A 20,693-nucleotide genomic window follows, 5' to 3' on the forward strand; every position below is an offset into this window, starting at 1 on the left:
AAGTCATTGGATGGAAGGTTTATTATGATGGGTGAGTGCATCAAAAGGCCGTTATACTGCAACATCACAAAACACTGAAAGAAACTAACTGTCAGTGAGTGGTCACAGCCCTTTAGGGAGAAATAATCACAGCAAAAATTTGAGAAGAATTCTGTGCTGAGGTGTGGCACAGCTAATTGTAAAGAACTAACGAGAAACAAGTAAGTTTGGAGATATACAACCAACAGTCATGTGGATATTTCAATACATGTCAATTATTGATCACATTTGTACATTCAATTAACAACAAAACTCGGAAACATAAAAAGATTTACATTCATTCACAATGTGCAGGGTAAGGTAGCTTTTAAACACAGTGCTGACCAGATCTCAATGTAAATGTGATTTAGTCCAGGGTAAATTATCCTGTCAATAATATACCATCACCTCTGAAGGAGAGCTGTGATAGTTTGTGATGGATAATGGGACTGGATATCATCTGGTTGTATTCACGCAGTGGAGGGGGTGTTGGTGTGACACACTTTCCACTAATACCTTAGCTGAGATGAGAACCTGTGGAACCGGATCAATTCTTATTCTAGAGGGGGAGGGAACAAGGTTCCCTGAAGGGGAATGGCTCTTGACTCTTCCCAAAATCTTGCTGCCACTCATGCCAGCGGGATCTTACGGTGCATCCCCCGCCGTGGGTTTCCCGGTAGTGAGGGGGTGCATTCAGCGGAAAACCTGCTGGCAATGGTGGGACCATAAGATCCCACCACCAACAAGCGCATGTGCCTCCTGTTACCATGCAACAAGCTCTGGAAGGGAAGCAAAGTTCTGCCCTCTGTTTTTATCCTGTACCGGGTTTAGCAACGCATTGAATTTAAAATTCTCATCCTTGTTTTTGACTCCCTCCAATGCCTTGCTCCTCCCTATCAATATAACCTCCAGCAGCCCTTACAACCCTCTGGGATCTCTGCGCTTCTCTAATTCCAGCTTCCTGACCATCCTGATTTTAATCACTCTACCATTAGTGGCCAGGTCATCATCTGCCTAGGTCCTAAGCTGTTCGCTCTCTCCACCCTTCTTTCTCCTTCTCCAAGATGTTCCTGAAAAACTTCCTCTTTGATCAAGTTGCATCTTAAGTGGCTCAGTGTCTAATTTTGTTCATTGCTCCTGTGCTGCCTAAAGCCCATTCCAGTAGGAAATAAAAGATGAAAAATAAAACTTAGTTAACTGCGGAATATCTGAATGGGATAGAAAGAGAAAACACTGGAATCCATAAAGAGCGTCTGAAACAGAAAGGTAATTTGTTATTTTGGGGGCTGGGGGGGCAGTCCTGATAACATTACAAATGTAGCCTATGTTTCTGATTGACATTTTCCAGATAGTATGTGGGTGTCACAATCAATTCCTGTGACCCAGGCGAGGGATGGTTAAGAATGGCCACTCTCTGACTCACTCTCCTTAGTTTCCTATTCCCTCTCCGATGAAGCTCAATGTCTGCTTGAGGAGTTCAACTTTTACAGCTTCCAAAATCAACATTGAGGTCAGCAATTTCAGATCAACGTCTGCCTCTGGACTGCAGATGATATTGCTGCACGGTGACACAGTGATTAGCACTGCTGCCTCACAGCACCAGGGGCCCAGCTTCAATTCCCGGCTTAGGTCACTGTCTGTGAGGAGTTTGCACATTCTCCCCGTGTCTGAGTGGGTTTCCTCCAGGTGCTTCAGTTTCCTCCCAAGCTGCAAAGATGTGCAGGTTAGGTTGATTGGCCATGCTAAATTGACCCTCAGTGTCAGTGGGATTAGCAGGGTAAATATATGGGGTTGCGGGGACAGGGCCTTGGTGGCATTGCGGTCGGTGCAGACTCGTTGGGCCGAATGGCCTCATTCTTCACTGTAGGGATTCTATAACCTACAGCTCCAGTCCCATCTGTTGTTCCTTTTCTTGTTCTATTATTACCTCCTTTGACTCTGCCATCACCTCTTTTGTCATTTATTCACTCCGGCATCCCGTTCTACCACAGAGCCTCTAGCTTGTAGATTTCTAACCACCCCCCCCGCCCACCCCACCCCCACGCCCCCCCCCACCCCCACCCCCCCACCCCCGTCTGTACCAGTTTATTACAAACTTGTTACATGTCTAACTATTTCCAGTTCCGCTGAAAGGTCTGGAGTTGAAAGGTGAACTCTATGTTTCTCCCTCCACTGATGCTGACTGACCTGTTGAATATTTCCAGCATCTTCTATTTTTAGTCCATTCTGACTTCCATGATGTCAGCTGCCCAGCACGGACATCTGATGTGGATACAGGACTGGGGCCATGATTAAGGTTCCTCTCCACATCTCTCCAAGGCCAATTAGAGGCAGGCTGTGAAAACGGCTCCTGTCTTTTAGGGACAGCATCATTGGAACATTATACTTGGTTGAAAAAGCCTGTCTCAATAGAAAAATTAAAAACGGAAAAGATCCTTCGGCAATCAGAAGATTAATTTGGATTTTATTCGTTTAGAAGCCACAAAAAAATCAACCCCCAGAATAATGAGCTTTAAGGCAAAGAGATTGGACAGATTTTTGCCTATCTCTGGGTACCTCCTTCACAATACTTTAAGACTGTATCATTTTCTTCTGTGGGTCAAACAAGTATCTCTTAAAGGCCAAGGTGATGAGGATGGGATGCGTCTCACTCTTCCCTTCATCTGCTTTTGTTGAGTCACCCTTCCCTCCTTTCGGTTTTTTCTTGCCTGATGTTGCCAGTTGCTGCTTGGTTTCTGGGGTTAGTCCATCTGTGGGTAGATCAGAATTACAAGGAACTTTACAACGAGAACTTGTATCTCTACAGCATCTTTAACAGAATGCTTTTCAGACATGCTATAAAGCAAGATTGATGCCGATAAGGTGATATTAAGGCAGCTGGGCATGACCCTGTAATCTGCATTCAAGTTTGTCCTATCAAAATGAATCACCTCGCACTTACCAGGGTTAAACTCCATCTGCCACTTTTCACCCCAGCTCTGCATCCTATCAATGTCTCCTTGCAGCCAGCAAGAGCCCTCCACCTCATCCACTACTCCACCAGTCTTGGTGTCATCAGTATAGGAAAAGGTTGAGGGAGCTGGGGCTTTTCTCTTGAGAGCGGAGGAGAATGAGAGGCGACTTTAAACAGAGGTTTATAAGATGATGAGGGGGATAGATAGAGTGGATGTGCAGAAACTATTTCTTTGGCTGGACGTAGCTGTTACTAGGGGGCATAACTATAAGGTTCATGGTGGGAGATATAGGAGGGATGTCCGAGGAAGATTCCTTACTCAGAGAGTGGTTGGGGTGTGGAATATACTGCCTGCTGTGATATGGAGTCGGGCACTTTAGGAACTTTCAAGCGGTTATTGGATAGGCACATGGAGCACACCAATATTGTAGGGAATGGGATAGCTTGATCTTGGGTTTAGACATTGCTTGGCACAACACTGAGGGCCGAAGGGCCTGTACTGTTCTATGTTCTATGATTCTATGATTAACAGTCATCTTAAGGGAACAGAGACGTGGAGATTTGAGAGATAATTGCAGAGCTTTGGTCCCAGGCAGCTGAAGGCAGTGGTGGAGTGATTAAAATTGGGCATGGTGCAGAGGTTAGAAGTAGAGGTAGCACATGTATCTCTGAGGGTTGTGGGATTGGAGCAGATTACAGAGAGAGAGGCCATGGAGGGATTTGAAAACAGGATGAGAATTTTAATCTTGAGGCGTTGTTTGAGCAGGAGTTAATGTGGGTCAGTGAGTACAGGAGTGATGGGGAAATGGGATGTAGTGCCTGTGTAAGGGCACTTAATGGACATTCTGCTGCACCTCTCCGATCCTGCTCTCACCAGCTACTTGAGTTCTGAACTATGTAAACTTCAGAATGACAAAATCTCTGCTGATACCCAGTGAAGCAGACTCAGCGAATACCTCTGACATTGCCAACCATCACTGGCGCTCTCCCTCCTAACCTGATGACCAAGTACAAGGTATATCAAAGTCAGGACAAGCTGCAGTTCTTTGGAACTGAGAAGGTCAAGGACATTTTCCTTTACAAATGTTTACCCAACACCCTTCTGAAAGTTCCTGGGGAATCTGCTTCCGCCTCCCTTTTAGGCAGCGCCTTCCAGATGCCAGAAGAGAAAGTGCTGGAAAATCTCAGCAGCATCTGGAAGGAGAGAAAAGAGCTGACGTTTCAAGTCCAGATGATCCTTTGTCAAAGTTAAAAGGCACAGAAAGTGGGAGATATTTATCTTGCAGGGTGAGGGAATGAAAGATGAGCCACAGCCACAGAAACCAGGGGAAAGGCTGCTAATGGCAACCCATAGAGAGAATCCAACACTAAGGGGGAAATGGAAAGCAGTGAAGGTGGATAAGGGGGGATAGACATTCGGAAATCCTGTCGCAGACAAGAGCAGTATCTTCAGGGTAGGACTTCCTCGAAGAGAAGTGCAGTGGGTTAAAGACTGGATAAAAGCAAATTACTGCAGATGTTGGAATCTGAAACCAAAAGAGAAAATGCTGGAAAATCTCAGCAGGTCTGGCAGCATCTGCAATTCTCGGTATGGACTGCCATTAACAACCTTTCCCTTTGGTTTTATGCCTATTTTAAACTTCAAACTATGACTCATCTTTCATTCCCTCACGTTGCAGTATAAATATCTCCCACTTTCTATGCCTTTTATATTTGACAGAAAAAGAGTTGTCTGCACTTGAAACATCAGCTCTTTTCTCTCTTTACAGAGGCTGCCAGGCTGCTGAGATTTTCCAGTGTTTCCTCTTTTGGGCTCAGATTCCAGCATCCACAGTAATTTGCCTTCCGGATTCTCATACTTACGGCTGAGCCTCAACTGGAGCAGCACGTCCAGCTCTGAGTGCTACATCAGGGATTGGGATCTCCTTTAAAAGCAGCGCCCCAATCTCCGGATTCCTGGTGTTGCCAGATCTTCCAGCCCCGTCCTGCCAGTGGGGGACGTGTCTCCATTGTCTTCTGCACAGAGTGCTGGACAACATGGTGAGGAAAGCCGGCTGTGTAGCTGGCGAGCTGCACGCTGGTTTTCTTGCCTCTGCCAGCGCTCTGTGCTCCAAGAAGAGAAATTCTGCCCCCGTCTATTCCCCACAGATAGTTTCTTTAAAATCCTGTGACGCTATTTCAAAAAGGAGCTGGGGTGTCCTGCAGGGGCGTCCTGCCTCAGAGCCCTCGCCAATATTTAGCCTTTAACCAACGTCGCTAAGGAGCAGATGATCTGGCCATTTTCTGTTTTTGAGAGCTTTCTGTGTACAAACTAGCTGCTGTGTTCCCCACGCTGGTGAAATGTGCTGTGGGTAAAGAGGAGCCTGTGGGTGAACTGGACTTGGATTTCCAGAAGGAGTTTGACAAGGTGCCACATAAAAGGTAATCGCAGGAATGTCAGGCCTGCGGGGATTATTAACAGGTCTTTAAAAATAGGAGAGAATCTGCTGGGGGCACACGGGTAAATAAAACCTCTGGCAGGGGTGTGGGGGGAACACGCAGTGACTAAACTTATAAAGTACCCTGGTCCGTAACAGAAAGTCAAGCAATAAAAGAAGTCAAAAGTCAAAGCAATAAGGTGGTGAAGAGGTTAAAGGCCGAACACGGATTCTAACATTGTTGAAATATTGTGGAATTCGGCTCACAGACATTGTGGCATCACTCACATTCGAATAGCACTGGCTGAGGCTGGGGACAATGTGGTACAAGCCAAACCTTTGCTTCAAGGAGGAGCTGACACACAAGAGAGTGCATGTATGCAGGCAGACCAGGCCCTGCCCAGGTATTCTGAATATGTGGAGTCACTCTTTATCTCAAACCACTAAATCTGATAACTACTTCTGCCCTCACGGCTAAAAACAGATTGTGATAGGATGGGTTGGCATCGTGGGCCTGACCCACAGGGAAAGGACGCCATCAAAGGCCCTGGTGCCAGGAGGTCTGCAGATTACAGTGACTCCATCAGAGGCCCCTATGCATGTAAGAACCATGGCAGACAGTACGCCACGTAATCTCGGCATCATCTATCCACCTCTGTGGATTTCTCTGGTTACGGAAAACATACTCCCTTTCACTTCAGGAGGAATCAGGGAAACAGGTTAAAGTGTCCCCTGATCACATTAGACAAGAGGCATGAATTATGCAGGCAGAAAGTGGGGGACATTTCTGTATATCTGTACTAATTTCTATCACCAGTGATGAGCAATGGGAGTACTTAAAACTCATGAACATTAGGCCAATTTAACCCTTTATGGAATAAGTGTTGACATCAACAAGGGGTGGGGGGGCGGTGGGGGCAGCCATGTTTATTTGAACAAAATGCATTCAATCTCTCAGGAAATTTGTGATAATTTTACTACATATGGGCGGCACAGTGGTTAGCACTGCTGCCCCACAGAGCCAGGGACCTGGGTTCAATTCCCAGCTTGGGTCTCTGTGTCTGCGTGGGTTTCCTCCGGGTGCTCCGGTTTCCTCCCACAGTCTGAAAGATGTGCTGGTTAGGGATGCATTGGCCATGCTAAATTCTTCCTCAGTGTACCTGAATAGGCGTCGGTGGCGACTGGGGGATTTTCATAGTAACTTCATTGCAGTGTTAATGTAAGCGTACTTGTGACTAATAAATAAGCTTTAAACTAATGTGTGATTAGAAGGGTTTTACTGAACAGTTTGTTTCTGCCCTTGTTATTCTAATATTAAAGGTTTTCTGGAGGTAGCTGGAGAGTGAGGTCTGCAGGATGCACCGCAGCATCAAGGTTCTTTTGACAGCACCACCCCCCTGTGACCTCCGTCAACAAGAAGGGCAAAGTTGTGGGGGCATTACCATGCCCACATTCTCCTCCAAGTCGCACGACATCTCAGCGTGGACACCTGCCAGCCATTCCTGTAGCCTTGCGAGGTCAAAACCCTACAACTCCCTCCCCATCAGCTCTGAGGTATCACAAAGTCTGCAGCGCTTCAAACATAAGGTCTACCAACACCTTCTCAAGACGGGTGCGTGATAAATATCGTGTGGCCCACAGTATGAGGATCAAAATTTTAAAAAGCTCTGAAGCAATGTGCAGTTCAGTGGTTTGCACTTTCACCTCTCAGTTAGAAGGTTGTGGGTTCAAACCTCGCTCCAGGAAACTGAGTAAACAACCTAAGTTCAGTGCAGTACTGACAGAGTGCCGCACTGTTGTGAATACTAGCTTTCCAGTGAGGCAGAGTGAGGTTCTGGGTAACTGAACCGCTGATGTTAAAGATCCTTTGACACTTCATGAGGCACATCCAACTCTTCCTTTAACCACTACCATCAAAAAAATAAATGAACACTCTTCTCATTTTGGTCCTGGGATCTCACTGTGCGCATAATGGTTGCTGCTTTTCCCTTCATAATACCATCAGAGTCTCTGAGGCAGATGTGTATCTGAATGGACTACCTTCTCTTTCCTCTTTTCCATTAGCCCAGTGCTGTTTGTTTGGTAAAACAATCCCAAACACTCATAACCTCTTAAAACCTGCTTGATTAAGATGATGAAGAATTGTTTCTTATAAGCAATGTTTGTACAGCTATTCCTCCCAATATCAGCGTCAGTCTAGAGGACAGGCAATGGCAGGGGTTTGCATTTTCCAATCATCATTGCACAGAGCTGTACTCAACCCTTCCTATCTCGCTACTATATTCCAACGCATTATTCCTGCAACGATATTAAAAACCGTGCCTACATTCTGCTTCTGGGTTTTTTTTAATGATGCACTCATGGGATGTGGGCGTCACTGACTGGGCCAGGGTTTACTGTCCATCCCTCAGAGTATTTAAGAGTCAACCACATTGCTGCGGGTCTGGAGTCACATGTAGGCCAGACCCTGCAAGGACATTAAACCTAAAGGAGAGTAGTGAACTTGATGGGGTTTTAAGACAAAAAACAATTCCAGACTTTTTATTGAATTCAAATTTACTATCTGTCGTGGTGGGATTCGAACTCGGGTCCTTAGAGTATGACCTTGGGTTTCTGGGTTACTAGTCCAGCGACATTACCACTACACCACTGCCTCCCCTTCAAGTTGAGCAAAGACCAAGAAGGGCCTAGCAGCCTCCCTTTGAGCTGTACAATTCAATGGCCAGGATCAAGAACTATTCCAAGATTAGGTGAAACATTTATTTTCTTCCTTTCAAAGCAGTGCAGTTGAAATTCACTTTCTTGTGTTTTGACACACTGTCAACCAGCCTGCAGGTTATTTGGATTCTTGCTATTGTGTGGTGCCTGACTCAGTGCCGATACGGGGAGCTGAGCTGAGCTTTCCACTCTTCAGATCCCCACAGGGAGATAAAAGAGGTTGGCAGCACCATCGCTGGCAATCGTTCAGCTCAGCGTGTAACAATGCAGTCTCTACCCCCTCCACGCTGGAGACGGCGACAGACCTAATCCAGGTAGGCAAAATACCCGCAGCAGAAACTAAACAGGTCAGGCCTGTCGGAGGTGGCTGTGGATCCTTTCTTTTATGCTCTGTTCTTCTGTTGCGACATGACCTGAAGGTGCGTGTCAACAGCGGGGCCAAACAACAAAGGCGCCTGACTGAGTGCACAAGGTGCTGGCCAAACTCTCAAAACAAAACCACCATCAGCGCACACCCCTGCTCCCATTCGCCAACTCCTGTTCCATTCCTATCTATGGATGGGTCATTGGGCATGCTCAGAATTCAGAATATTTTGTTACACTGAGTGTAAAGCACGGAACGAGGTTGTTAGGTCCATGCTGGTGTTTATGTTCCACATGAGCCTCTGATTGTATCAACATATCCTGCAATTCTACATAGGTAGCTTCCTCTTAAAAGTACTTACACTAATCACCTCAACCACCCTTGTGGCAGCAAGTTCCACATTCCCACTACTCTCCAGGTAATGCTTCTTCCGCACTTTTTATTGGATTAATTACTGATTAAGCGTTGCAGTGGGAAGGTGAAAGAACGGCACGAAGTGAATTGCTCATTTGGAGAGCCAGTATAGATACAATAAGCCGAATGGTCTCCTTCTATATACGGACAATTGAACTTATCATGCATTTTAATTAAAATAGCCCTTTGAAGGAAAATATTACTCCTAATCTCCGTTTTTATCTTTCCGAATTTCATGCCTCAAAACAAAGTTTCTCCAGTCTTTTCCTCATTGCCCTGTCTATGATTCAGCTCCACTCTGTCCCACTTCCTGTGAGGAATCTCTCTCTTGCCCACAGCAAGGCTCTGTTCTCAAGGTTTGGTCCAACCACAGCGTGCCACAATGGGCTGCACAGTGGCTAGCACAGCTGCCTCACAGCGCTAGGGACCAGGGTTTGATTCCCACCTCGGGTCACTGTGCGTGTGGAGTTTATGACGTGGAGATGCTGGCGTTGGACTGGGGCGGGGTCAGTAATAAGTCTCACAACACCAGGTTAAAGTCCAACAGGTTTATTTGGAATCATGAGCTTTTACATATGGCTCCTTCATATGGTGAGTTCACTTCTTACTGGGTGGAGTTTGCACATTCTCCCCATATCTGCGTTGGCCATGCTAAATAAAGTTTACCTCAGTGTACCCAAACAGGCACCAAAGTGTGGCCACTAGGGGATTTTCACAGTAACTTCACTGCAGTGTTAATGTTAGTCTACTTGTGACACTAATAAATAAACTTGAACAATTCTGTGATTCTGTAATCTTATATTCATGCCCACTGGTTTTGGCCTCTCTGTTACCACCAGCGCATCTCCCCATTAAAACCTTTCATAATCTTCAAAACCTCTGTTAGGTCACCCCCCCAGTCTTCTCTTTTCTAGAGAAAAAACCTCCAGCCTCTTCAATGTTTCCCAACAGCTGTACACGGTATCTGAACCAAAGTTAACCCCGAGGTCTGCGTGAGTTGGTTTTCTTTGGCACAACTGGCCCAAAATAGGCCAAACTAGCGCAAAATAATCATGGAACATTCAATCCAAATCAAACTGAATTTCCGCAATGCAGGGGCTGAGCCTGATCCCCACATCAAATTAATCACCAGTGGAGGTTTCTGCAAATTGCACTCAATTTGGAGCCTTCGAAGATGCCTTAAAAATTAACTTACTTTTGCTGCATAAATGCTAAAAGGAAAGTTTTTAAAAGTTTCTGAATCGGATTTTTTTTTTGGCAATCAACACATTCTTAATCTTATCAATCAACTGCACCGAGTTTCTTTTTCACTCTTAGCTATCTCGAGAAATAACTTTTAAAGCAAAATGTTTGCTAAAGAATTACGCTGGTAAACACTGCCCGACTGCACAGTTGCAAATGAGTGAAAACTTAAAGCTGACACAAATTTGTTTGGGACTTTCACCCAAATAAGACAAAGCCTGCCCCTGCAGGAAATTAATATTTCGCAGAGAGAAAGATTTTTGATTTGATTTATTATTGTCACATGTATTGGTATACAGTGAAAAGTATTGTTTCTTGCGCGCTATACAAAGCATACTGTTTATAGAGAAGGCAATGAGAGAGTGCAGGATGTAGTGTCACAGTCATAGCTAAGATGTAGAGAAAGAGCAACATAGTGCGAGGTAGATCTATTCAAAAGTCTGATGGTAGCAGGGAAGAAGCTGTTCTTGAGTTGAATGGTACGTAACCTCAGAGCAGCTTTTAAAATGTAATGATTTATGTTTAAACTGGGCACACTGTGGTTGGACCACACCTTGAGAACGGAGCCTGGCTCTGGGCATGAGAAAGATTCCTCACAGGAAGTGGGACAGAGTGGAGCTGAACCATAGGCAGGGCTATGAGGGAACGATTGGAGATTTGTTTTGAGGCATGAATTTCAGAAAGATAAAAAGGGAGATTAAGAGTAATACTTTCCTTCAAAGGGCTATTTTAATTAAAACGCATTAGTGACTTTGCAGCCAATTCAATTACAACAATTAAGAATGAATCAAATAAACAATTGAAGATGTACAGGGAGAGAGCAGTGAATTGGGATTAACTATATTTCCCCTACAGTGCAGACAGAGGTCATTCGGCCCATCAGGTCTATATTGACTCTCTGACTGAGTACTTTACCCAGGCCCTCTCCCCCACCCTGTCCCTGTAAATCCATACATTAACCATGGCCAATCCATCCAACCAACACACCTTTGGAGCACCCAGAGGAAATCCACGCACATGTGGGAAGAACGTGCAAACTCCACACAGTTGGAACTGAACCAGGGTCCCAATACGCTATGAAGTGGCAGTGTTAACCACTCTGCCGCCCTTGGGTAAACAGCTTTGGTGGGAAGTAGCACTGGCAGGAGTATGATGGGCTGAATGGCTACCATGCTAAAATTTCCATTCTTGTTCTTGGATGCAGGTGACTGCGGAAGGAGACACCTGAAGCCGATGAGTTGAATGGTTCAAAAACAGCGGATCTAGAACATCATTTCAGATTCAGCCACAGCAAGAAGTCCCAAGTATAAACTACTGAATGGTAGAATTAGGACTGATATCAATGACCTTTAAGAAGGAACTGGGTGAGGCAATGATTGTATCCCGTGGTGGAATTCAAACCCAGGTCACCAGAACATCAGTTGTGTTTCTGGATTAAGAGTCTGTAGACAATACCACTAGGCTATCACTTCCCCTAAGACTGGGGATTATCATTATAGGATTTGTGCTGCATGACTGATTTTACAACCCAACATTATCTCAGTGGGATACCTGTTAAGTGAGTGACTGACAGCCAAGTGTTATGGAATAAATATGTTGGTTTTTATAAGCGATTAGTTGAAAGAATTTCAATGTATTGAATTTGTTTTAATCAATGAGTTTGTTTAAAATACTGACATAATCAATGGACACTATTTTATGTCAGCAAGGCTCCTGCATTTTGCTCACTGTGCACACTAGGTGAGGGCAAAGGTGGTGGGCATGGGTTGGCATAAGGGCTATAAAAAGTAATGGGCCCTGATGTGGAATTGAGGTATGAAAGGGCATAGGGGATGGGAAGAGGGACATAGGGTAGCAGAGGTGGTATCTGGGACTATAGAGGGTAGTGGGAATCATGAAGTGGCCCAGGGAGTGCGAGGGGCAGGAGGTGGCATGGGTTATTTTAAATGGTGCCTGGGAAATTGTAGGAGGTGAGGGGGAGTGAGGGGTTAGGGGCTGGTGGAGCATAAAGGCACACGTTCTGAGTTGATTTGATTTATTATTGTCACATGTCTTAAAACACAGAAAAAAGTATTATTTCTTGCATGCTATACAGACAAAACATACTGTTCATTGAGAAGGAAATGAGAGAGTGCAGAATCTAGTGTTACAGTCATTGCTAGGATGTAGAGAAAGATCAAGATAGGTCCATTCAAAAGTCTGACAGCAGCAGGGAAGAAGCTGTTCTTGAGTCGGTTGGTACGTGACACAGATTTTTGTATCTTTTTCCCAACGGAAGAAGGTGGAAAAGAGAATGTCCGGGTCGCATGGGGTCCTTAATTATGCTGGCTGCTTTGCTGAGGCAGCAGAAAGCGTAAACAGAATCAATGGATGGGAGGTGCTGCATTCAGGACATCTTTTAGTTCCTTGCGGTCTTGGGCAGAGCAGGAGCCATATCAACCTGTGATACAACCAGAAAGGATGCTTTCTATGGTGCATCTATAAAGGTTGGCGAGAGTCATAGCTGATATGCCAAATTTCTTTGTCTTCTGCGAAAGTAGAGGTATTGATGGGCTTTCTTAACTGTAGTGTCAGCATGGGGGACCAGGATGGTTGTGTTGGTGATCTGGACACATAAAAACTTGAAGCTCTCGACCCTTTCTACTTCATCCCCTTTGATGCAGACAGGGGCATGTTCTCCTTTATGCTTCCTGAAGTTGATGACAATTTCCTTTGTTTTGTTGACATTGAGGGAGAGCCCAGTCTCCTGCCTCTGCATGTGGCAGCCTCATTCTGCTGGTAGCAAGCATGCCCAAATTGCCCCCATCTTTGAAACGTATGATCCAACTTCTGGGTCTCTGCTTCCCCCAAGTCAGGTTGACGGAGATGGAAAGTGTCTCGTCTCTGCGCTCCCAACCCTGGAGTGAATCTGGACCAAAGTCCTACTGATTCAGAATGTTACCCATTCAACCAAGCTGACATTTAAAGTATTCTAACTAGAGCAGAAATGTCCATGAAACTGAAAGGAGTCCAGAATAATGGAGAGCGAGAAAGACAGACGGGTTTGTGTATTTACAGCGCATTTCCCCACCTCAGGACATAAAATAGCTTGACAAGCTTTCGAGTGCACTGACTATTGTAATTTAGGAAACTCAGCACTAATAACAATTAGCAAGCCCCCAAAATTAGCAATATGATAACGATGTGATAATTTGTTTAAATGATATTCAGAGCGGGGGGGAGAGGCGGTCTGGGATAAATGTTGGCCAGGAAACTGGAGCAACCTCTCCTGATCTTCTTTCAGTAATGAAGTGAGATCTCCTACATCCAGCTGAAGGGGCAGATGGGGCTTCAGTTTAATGTCTCATCTGAAAGACAGCACCTCTGACAGTGTGGTGCTGCCTCAGTCCTGCGCTGGAGTTTCAAGCTGGATTTTGTGTTCAGGTCTCTGGGGTGGGACTTGAACCCTTGACCGCCTCACTCAGAGCTGACCCCATTGCCGCAGTGCAAAACCTCTGATATCCTCTTTTGTAAAATGCTCTGGACCAATCCAACGCTAGCTATAAACAGAACACAGTTAAAGAAAGTGGGAAAGGAATAGGATCTCACTTCATTACTCAAAGAAGAGCAGGGGAGGTTGCTCCCAACCCATTCACTGAGCTAACTTTATTATAATTTACAAACTCAATTCAAACTTTTAACACACTCCTATTCTTGACCGACACTGTTCCCGTCACCATAGTGCAAAAATAGATGCAGTTAGCCACATATCCCACTGCTATGTGCAAAATAGTTCTCACCTACACAATGGTGACTGCATTTAAAGCAATTCAGCTTTACCTCTGGGATACATTTTGGAATGGGATACTCACGAATTATCAACATAATGCGGTAACTATTAGCCATTGCATTGATGTCCAAAGTTGCTGTTTATAGAATCTTAAATGTTCTATTTATTTTGGGCCAATACAGTTGCACTTACTCACTCTGCGAGACAAACTTTCTTCAAATTAAGAGGCTGTTCCACAAATAATATCACATAATTACCACCAGCACAATCCTTTACATTAACGGTCATTTCCAGGCTTCACAGATTCAATAATTCAAAATCCTTTTAAACTCAGACGGCAGTTGTTGTGCTTGGCCGAGAGAAAATGCTTCATTTTGCATCTGATAAACATGACCTTGGGACTCGAGCTTCTGAGATTGGGATTTAAACCCAACCCATTCTGACTACACGTTTACTTTTCATTCACTGAGCTAACTTTATTATAATTTACAAACTCGATTCAATCTTTTAACATGATCCTATTCCTTTCCCACTTTCTTTAACTCTGTTTATAGCTAGTGTTGGATTGGTCCAGAATATTTTACAAAAGAGGATATCAGAGGTTTTGGCCACATGCTCCTTTAGCCATTGTTTGGACTGGAGATCAGTGACAAGGTTTGATTTGATTCGATTTATTATTGTCACATGTATTAGTTTACAGTATAGTTTCTTGCATGCTATACAAAGCATACCATTCATAGAGAAGGAGAGAGTGCAGAATGTACTATTACAGTCATAGCTAGGGTGTAGAGAAAGATCAACCTAATGCAAGGTAGGTCCATTCAAAAATCTGACAGCAGCAGGGAAGCTGTTCTTGAGTCGGTTGGTACGTGACCTCAGACTTTTGAATCTTTTCCCTGACAGAAGAAAGTGAAAGATGGAATGTCCAGGGTGCGTGGGGTCCTTAATTATGCTGGCTGCTTTTCCGAGCAGAAAGTGTAGGCAGAGTCAATGGATGAGAGGCTGATTTGTGTGATAGATTGGGCTACATTCATGACCTTTTGTAGAGGAAGAGAAATTAGACTGTAGTGCCAATGTGGACTGGGATGGCAATATCAGCTCACTCTCTTGTTAAAGAGACAGACTGTTGGTTCTGTCATTCACCAAGGTACCCAGATATCATGTATCATGTGCTTCACCACACTGTTATCAGCTTACACTTTCAATGAGTTATGGTGCAGAGATTTCTGAGCTGGAAGATGCGGAACCAAGTTTAATTGGGGGGAGGGTGTATGTCAGATGGCTGAGTCCCTTTGTTACACCTTTTTGTGCCCTATTTCAGCAAGATAGCCTTTATGATCAAGCAAGTGTATGGAGGATGCAATGCTGAAAGTTAGGTGGGGATATTCTGGGACAATTTGGGTAAAAGATGTGGGTAAACGACGCAACATCTTCCAAACCCACGACCTCTACCACCTAGAAGGACTAACAGCGGGTACCTGGGAACACTACCACCTGTATGTTCCCCTCCAAGTCACTCACCATCCTGACTTGGAAATGTATCGGCTGTTCCTTCACTGTTGCTGGGTCAAGATCCTGGAACCCCCCCCTCTCCCAAACAGCACTGTGGATGCAGCGGTTCACAAAGGTGACAGCGATGGGCAATAAATGCTGGCCTAGCAAGCGATGCCCACGTGCCACAAATGAATAACAAGCACTGTGAAGAAGTTAAAACATACATAAAATGATACAGGCTTTAATAGGTGAAAGGGGAATATGAGAAAAAAAGGCAAAAATACTTTGTAGAAACGTGTCCTATGAGGCCAGAATCCATTAATGCAGCAATTACAGGCACTCTGAGCAGTTTGGGAACAGCTTCATTCCCACTGAAAAGCAGCAGACCCATTCATTGCTGGACGGAGGCATTTGCAGAGTCTGGCCTTCCACATGAAAGTGACGCCAGCAATTGGAAGCAATTTGCTGAACTGTTTGAAGATTAAATTAATCATGGCACCAACAAACAGCACTTGGGAAACAGTTTTGTTTTCATGCATTCTTTTGTGATTACCCAAAATGAAAGCCAAGATACAAAACGTGCTTTTGGTACTGGAAGGTTGACAGCAACAAATGCTCCCATACTCACTGCTTTGTCTGTAATTATACAATACGTGAAAAGACCATGTAGGATTTTTCTGCTCTGCATGCATGTGGTCTTTGTTCCTATTTAATGCACGTGTCATTTCCTCTCTCTCCCTTTCTTATCAAGCAATGAAACTCTTCCCTATCGGGGTGGCACAGCGGTTAGCACTGCTGCCTCACAGAGCCAGGGACCCGGGTTCGATTCTGGCTGCATATTCTCCCTGTGTCTGTGTGGGTTTCCTCCGGGTGCTCCAGTTTCCTCCCACAGTCCAAAGATGGGTAGGTTAGGTGCACTGGCCATGCTAAATTGCCCCTCAGTGTCCCTAGATGTGTAGGTTAGGAAGATTAGCAGGGTAAATATGTAGGGTTACGCGGATAGGGTCTAGGTAAGATGCTCAGACAGAGCTGGTACAGACTCAATGGCTGAATGGTCTGCTTCTGCACTATAGGGATTCTACAATTCCATGATTGTGTCTTCAACTTTAAATGGTAAGTGATTGAGAAGCCAACTCTGTCACAACTTTCTGCACCACATTTTTGCTTCCTTTCAAAGATTTATTATCCTAATTAACTTTGAGGAAATTTCCCACTCCCTGTGACAGGGGAATAAATGAAACAAAGAGGAGCTCATAGAAAGGAGTCCTCCCATGACATTAGTTTGCATGAAGGGCAATGAGAACTCTCATGTAAACGTGTAGAAATAGCCCCATTGTGCAAATCAAGATCCCATAAATAGGGAGCACCAGTTAATCTATTTTTCATGGTGTTCCTGAGGCAGGGACATTGACCAGGTTACAGGGAGAGTGCTCTCTGCTGTTCCTGAGGCAGGGACATTGACCAGGTTACAGGGAGAGTGTCTCTGCTGTTCCTGAGGCAGGGACATTGACGAGATTACAGGGAGAGTGCTCTCTGCTGTTCCTGAGGCAGGGACATTGACCAGATTACAGGGAGAGTGCTCTCTGCTGTTCCTGAGGCAGGGACATTGACCAGATTACAGAAAGACCTCCCTCTCTGGTGTTCCTGAGGAAGGGACATTGACCAGGTTACAGGGAGAGCTCCCTCTCTGCTGTTCCTGAGGCAGGGACATTGACCAGGTTACAGGGAGAGCTCCCTCTCTCATCTTCTACAATTGGAATCTTTTATTTCCACCTTAACCACATGAAGAAGTATTTTTAGTATCTCACCCGTAGAATGGCACTTCTGACAGTGCAGCACCCTCGAAGTACTATAATTGTGCGCTTGCCTGGATTACATTGTCATGTTTTAGAGCAGGTCTTGAATGGTCCTCACTTTTAAGATGAGATGCTGACATTCACAAGGGCATTATATGGTGGCCATTTCTAGTGACCCTATCATGTACAAGGGACTTAGTCTCTGAGAACTCTTGGACATATATATTTCCATGTTAAAACACTTTCAAACACTTTATCAGCTGTAAAGCAATCTGGGGCTTCCTGAGGTCGAGAAAGGTTTGAAATAAAATGCAAGTTCTTCCTGTTTTTCTCTGAGGATTTTCTACATCAAAGGCATTATATAAAGGCAAGTAGTCATTGATGGTCCATCCATTATCTGATGCAGGGCCAGCCTGGTGGTCTTGCACTAGAGAACTCTGGTGGCACTATTGAGTCATCACTGACTGTCCAACCAGGGTACATTCTGTCCCTCCACTATCTCAGTGTTCCATCAAATGGTCTGGAACATGAAGAAATATTCAGTGCTCAATTAATGGGGTAGGAGGAAGGCAAGGTAATTGGTAACAATCAGCGGGATTGCTTCACTTTGTTTCATCTAGAGTAATGAGTAATGTGTTGGGTTTAGTGTCAGGGTTGAGGACTCCTGGATCAAGTCCACCCAATGGTACATCACTATGGCCCCAGTTCGGCTGGCTCTATTCTCCTGGTGGGACTGGTCATCGCAAGGAATGATGATGGATGTTGGCTGATAGAATTAGACTATATCAGGTGGTTGCTTGATCAATCTGTGCGTCAGCTCCAGTAACCTGTGCCATGACTATGAGAATGACTACAACAGAGAGTCTTTGCAGCATAGAAGGAGACCATTGGGCCCATCCAGCCGCTGCTGCCTCTCTGTAGAGCAATTCAATTAGCTCCATTTCCATCGCCCTGCAGGTTCCTTTCCCTCAAGTTTCCCTCCAATTTTCTTCTGTAATCATTGGATTGAAAAGTTCATCCTCACATCCTGCCTCCATGTCTTGTACAAAGCGTTAAATCTGTGTCTCCCACCACTCCTTGCATTATCAACTCATGGGAACAGCTTCTCTTTGTCTACTTAAATCTGTTTTAATCTCGTATACGTCTATCATATCTCCCCGCAATCCCTGCTGCTCCAGGGAAAACAAAACGTCAACAACTTGGTACTTTTATCACAGAAACATCCTCACCCTGACTGCCAGATCATCTCTGCCTGCCTGCCCTTTGGGTATGATGGTGAGGAGGATTTTGCAGGTTGACTGGGCTGGGATTCCCCGAGCCCCCTATGAACATATGAATTCAGAGCGGAAGCAAACCATTCAACCCTTTGAGCCTACTCTACCATTCAATAAGATTAGGCTGATCTGACTGTCACCTCAACACCACATTCCTGCCTATCCACAGAAACCCTACAGTGCAGAGGAGATCACTTGGCCCACTGAGTCAGCACCAACTCTTCCAAACAGCATCTTACCCAGGCCCATCTCCCTGCTCATAACCTTGCACAAGTGCCATGGCTAATCCACATAACCTACACATCTTTGGACACTAAGGGGCAACTTAGCATGGCCAAAAGGAGGTTCACTAGGCTGATACCGGAGATGAGGGGGTTGGACTATGAAGACAGACTAAATAGACTGGGTCTGTGCTTGTTGGAGTTTAGAGGGATGAGGGGGAATCTTATAGCGATGTATAAGATAATGGAGGGGATGAATAGGGTAGAGGTAGAGAGATTCTTCCTGCTTGGAAAGGATAGCAGGACTAGAGGGCACAGCCTCAAGATAAGGGGGGGGAGGAGCAGTTTAGATCAGAGTTGAGGAGGAACTTCTTCACTCAAAGGGTGGTGAATCTCTGGAATTCTCTGCCCGTTGAAGTGGTGGAGGCTGCCTCGCTAAATATATTTAAGTCACGGGTAGATAGATTTCTAATAGACAAGAGAATTAAGGGTTATGGGAAGAAAGTGGGAAAGTGGAACTGATCCACTTCAGGTCAGCCATGATCTTACTGAATGGTGGGGCAGGCTCGAAGGGCAAGATGGCCTACTCCTGCTCTTATTTCTTATGTTCTTCTCATGCTCTTAAAACCGCAGCACCCAGTGGATTCCCACGTAGACACAGGGAGAACATGCAAACTGCACACAGATAGATGGGAATCGAACCCAGGTTGAGACTATCTCCAGACATGATTCCTTTTGTAATGGTGACATGCTCTTAAGTAAAAACATGACTGTATTATTATCCTGCCGGTTAAAATTGAGACATTGAACTAGTGTGTAGAATATTAAGCGATAGCGCCCTTTGTACAACTGATTAATAGATCAAAAATAGTGAAACACATAGAGCGGTACAGGCAGGGCCATTGAGTATTTTTAAGGTGGAGTTAGATAAATTCTTGACTAACAAGAGAATTAAAGGTAATAGGAGAGAAGGTAAGGCCATGACATGATCTTATTAAATGGTGCAGCAGGCTTGAAGGGCTGAATGACCTACTCCTCCTAATTTATTTGTTGATTGGTTCACATATTGATACAAGATAATTAGAATCTGTTCTGGATGGTGTCGAGCTTCATGAATGTTGTTGGAGCTGCACTCATCCTGGCAAGTGAAGATTGAACTTTATTTGGAACAGCTGAAAGCACCTGCACAAAATCTGTGAATTTCCACTTGGAAATTACTGTTTGTCCTGAACATGATTTACAGTAAAACTACAGACAGGCTCATGAAAAATGAGTGTATGATTTTATTACACCCAATGTGTAGAATGACTCTTTTCTATGTCAATAGACTGTGTGTGTGTGTGTGAGAGTATCAGGGATATAAGAGCTGTATATGTGCATGCAGCAGGTGTGTGTACAGTGGAAGTATGAGTAGGAAGTACAACATGAGTGGATGTAGCGGGCAAGTGGAGGGGGAGTGTGTGTGTGTTATGTTTGAGTGAATGAGTGGGGTGTCTGTATGAATGCTTGCGTGTGCGTGTGAGTGAGTGTATGCATATGTGCATGGGTGTGCGTAACTGTGAGAGTGAGAATATGTGTGCAAGCCTGTGTGTGAGTCCATTTGTATACATGAGAGAGACAGTGTGTATGTGAGTGAGAGCGTACGTGTGTGAATATGTGCATGTGCACGAGGGTGGGTGAATATGTGTATGTGAGAGTGTTCTAACTGTGAGTGTGAGAGTGTGTGTGTATGTGTGAGAGACTGACTCCAGGGATGTGTGTGAGAGGTTGTGAGAGTGTGAGAGTATGTGCATGTGCACAAATGTACGTGTACAAGTGTGTGTGTGAGAGAGTGTATATGAGAGACAGCATATGTGTATACGTGTGTGTGAGTATGTACGTGAGAGGGTGTGTGTATGTGTGAGTGAGAGAGCGCGTGTGTATGTGAGAGAGGGAGTGTGTGTGAATGAGAGAGAGTGAGTGTGAGAGAGTGTGAGAGAGAGTGTGTGAGAGAGAGAGTGAGTGTGTGTGAGA

The 20,693-nt window shown here is 44.9% G+C and overlaps 1 protein-coding gene across 1 annotated transcript in view; it reads right to left on the reverse strand.

Annotated features, from left to right (window-relative positions):
• Window positions 1-2,099: 2,099 nt before the first annotated feature.
• The window catches only part of eefsec (eukaryotic elongation factor, selenocysteine-tRNA-specific), a 358,203-nt gene continuing 339,609 nt past the window's right edge, over window positions 2,100-20,693 (reverse strand). The window contains exon 7 of the mRNA XM_080186223.1: window positions 2,100-2,768. Within this exon, the coding sequence (XP_080042349.1) occupies window positions 2,590-2,768 (179 nt within the window). The 3' untranslated portion in view covers window positions 2,100-2,589. The remainder of the gene's footprint in view (window positions 2,769-20,693) is intronic.

Source organism: Carcharhinus amblyrhynchos, chromosome 3, assembly GCF_965287045.1.
Source record: "Carcharhinus amblyrhynchos chromosome 3, sCarAmb.v2.hapA, whole genome shotgun sequence".
Lineage (NCBI taxonomy): Eukaryota > Metazoa > Chordata > Chondrichthyes > Carcharhiniformes > Carcharhinidae > Carcharhinus > Carcharhinus amblyrhynchos.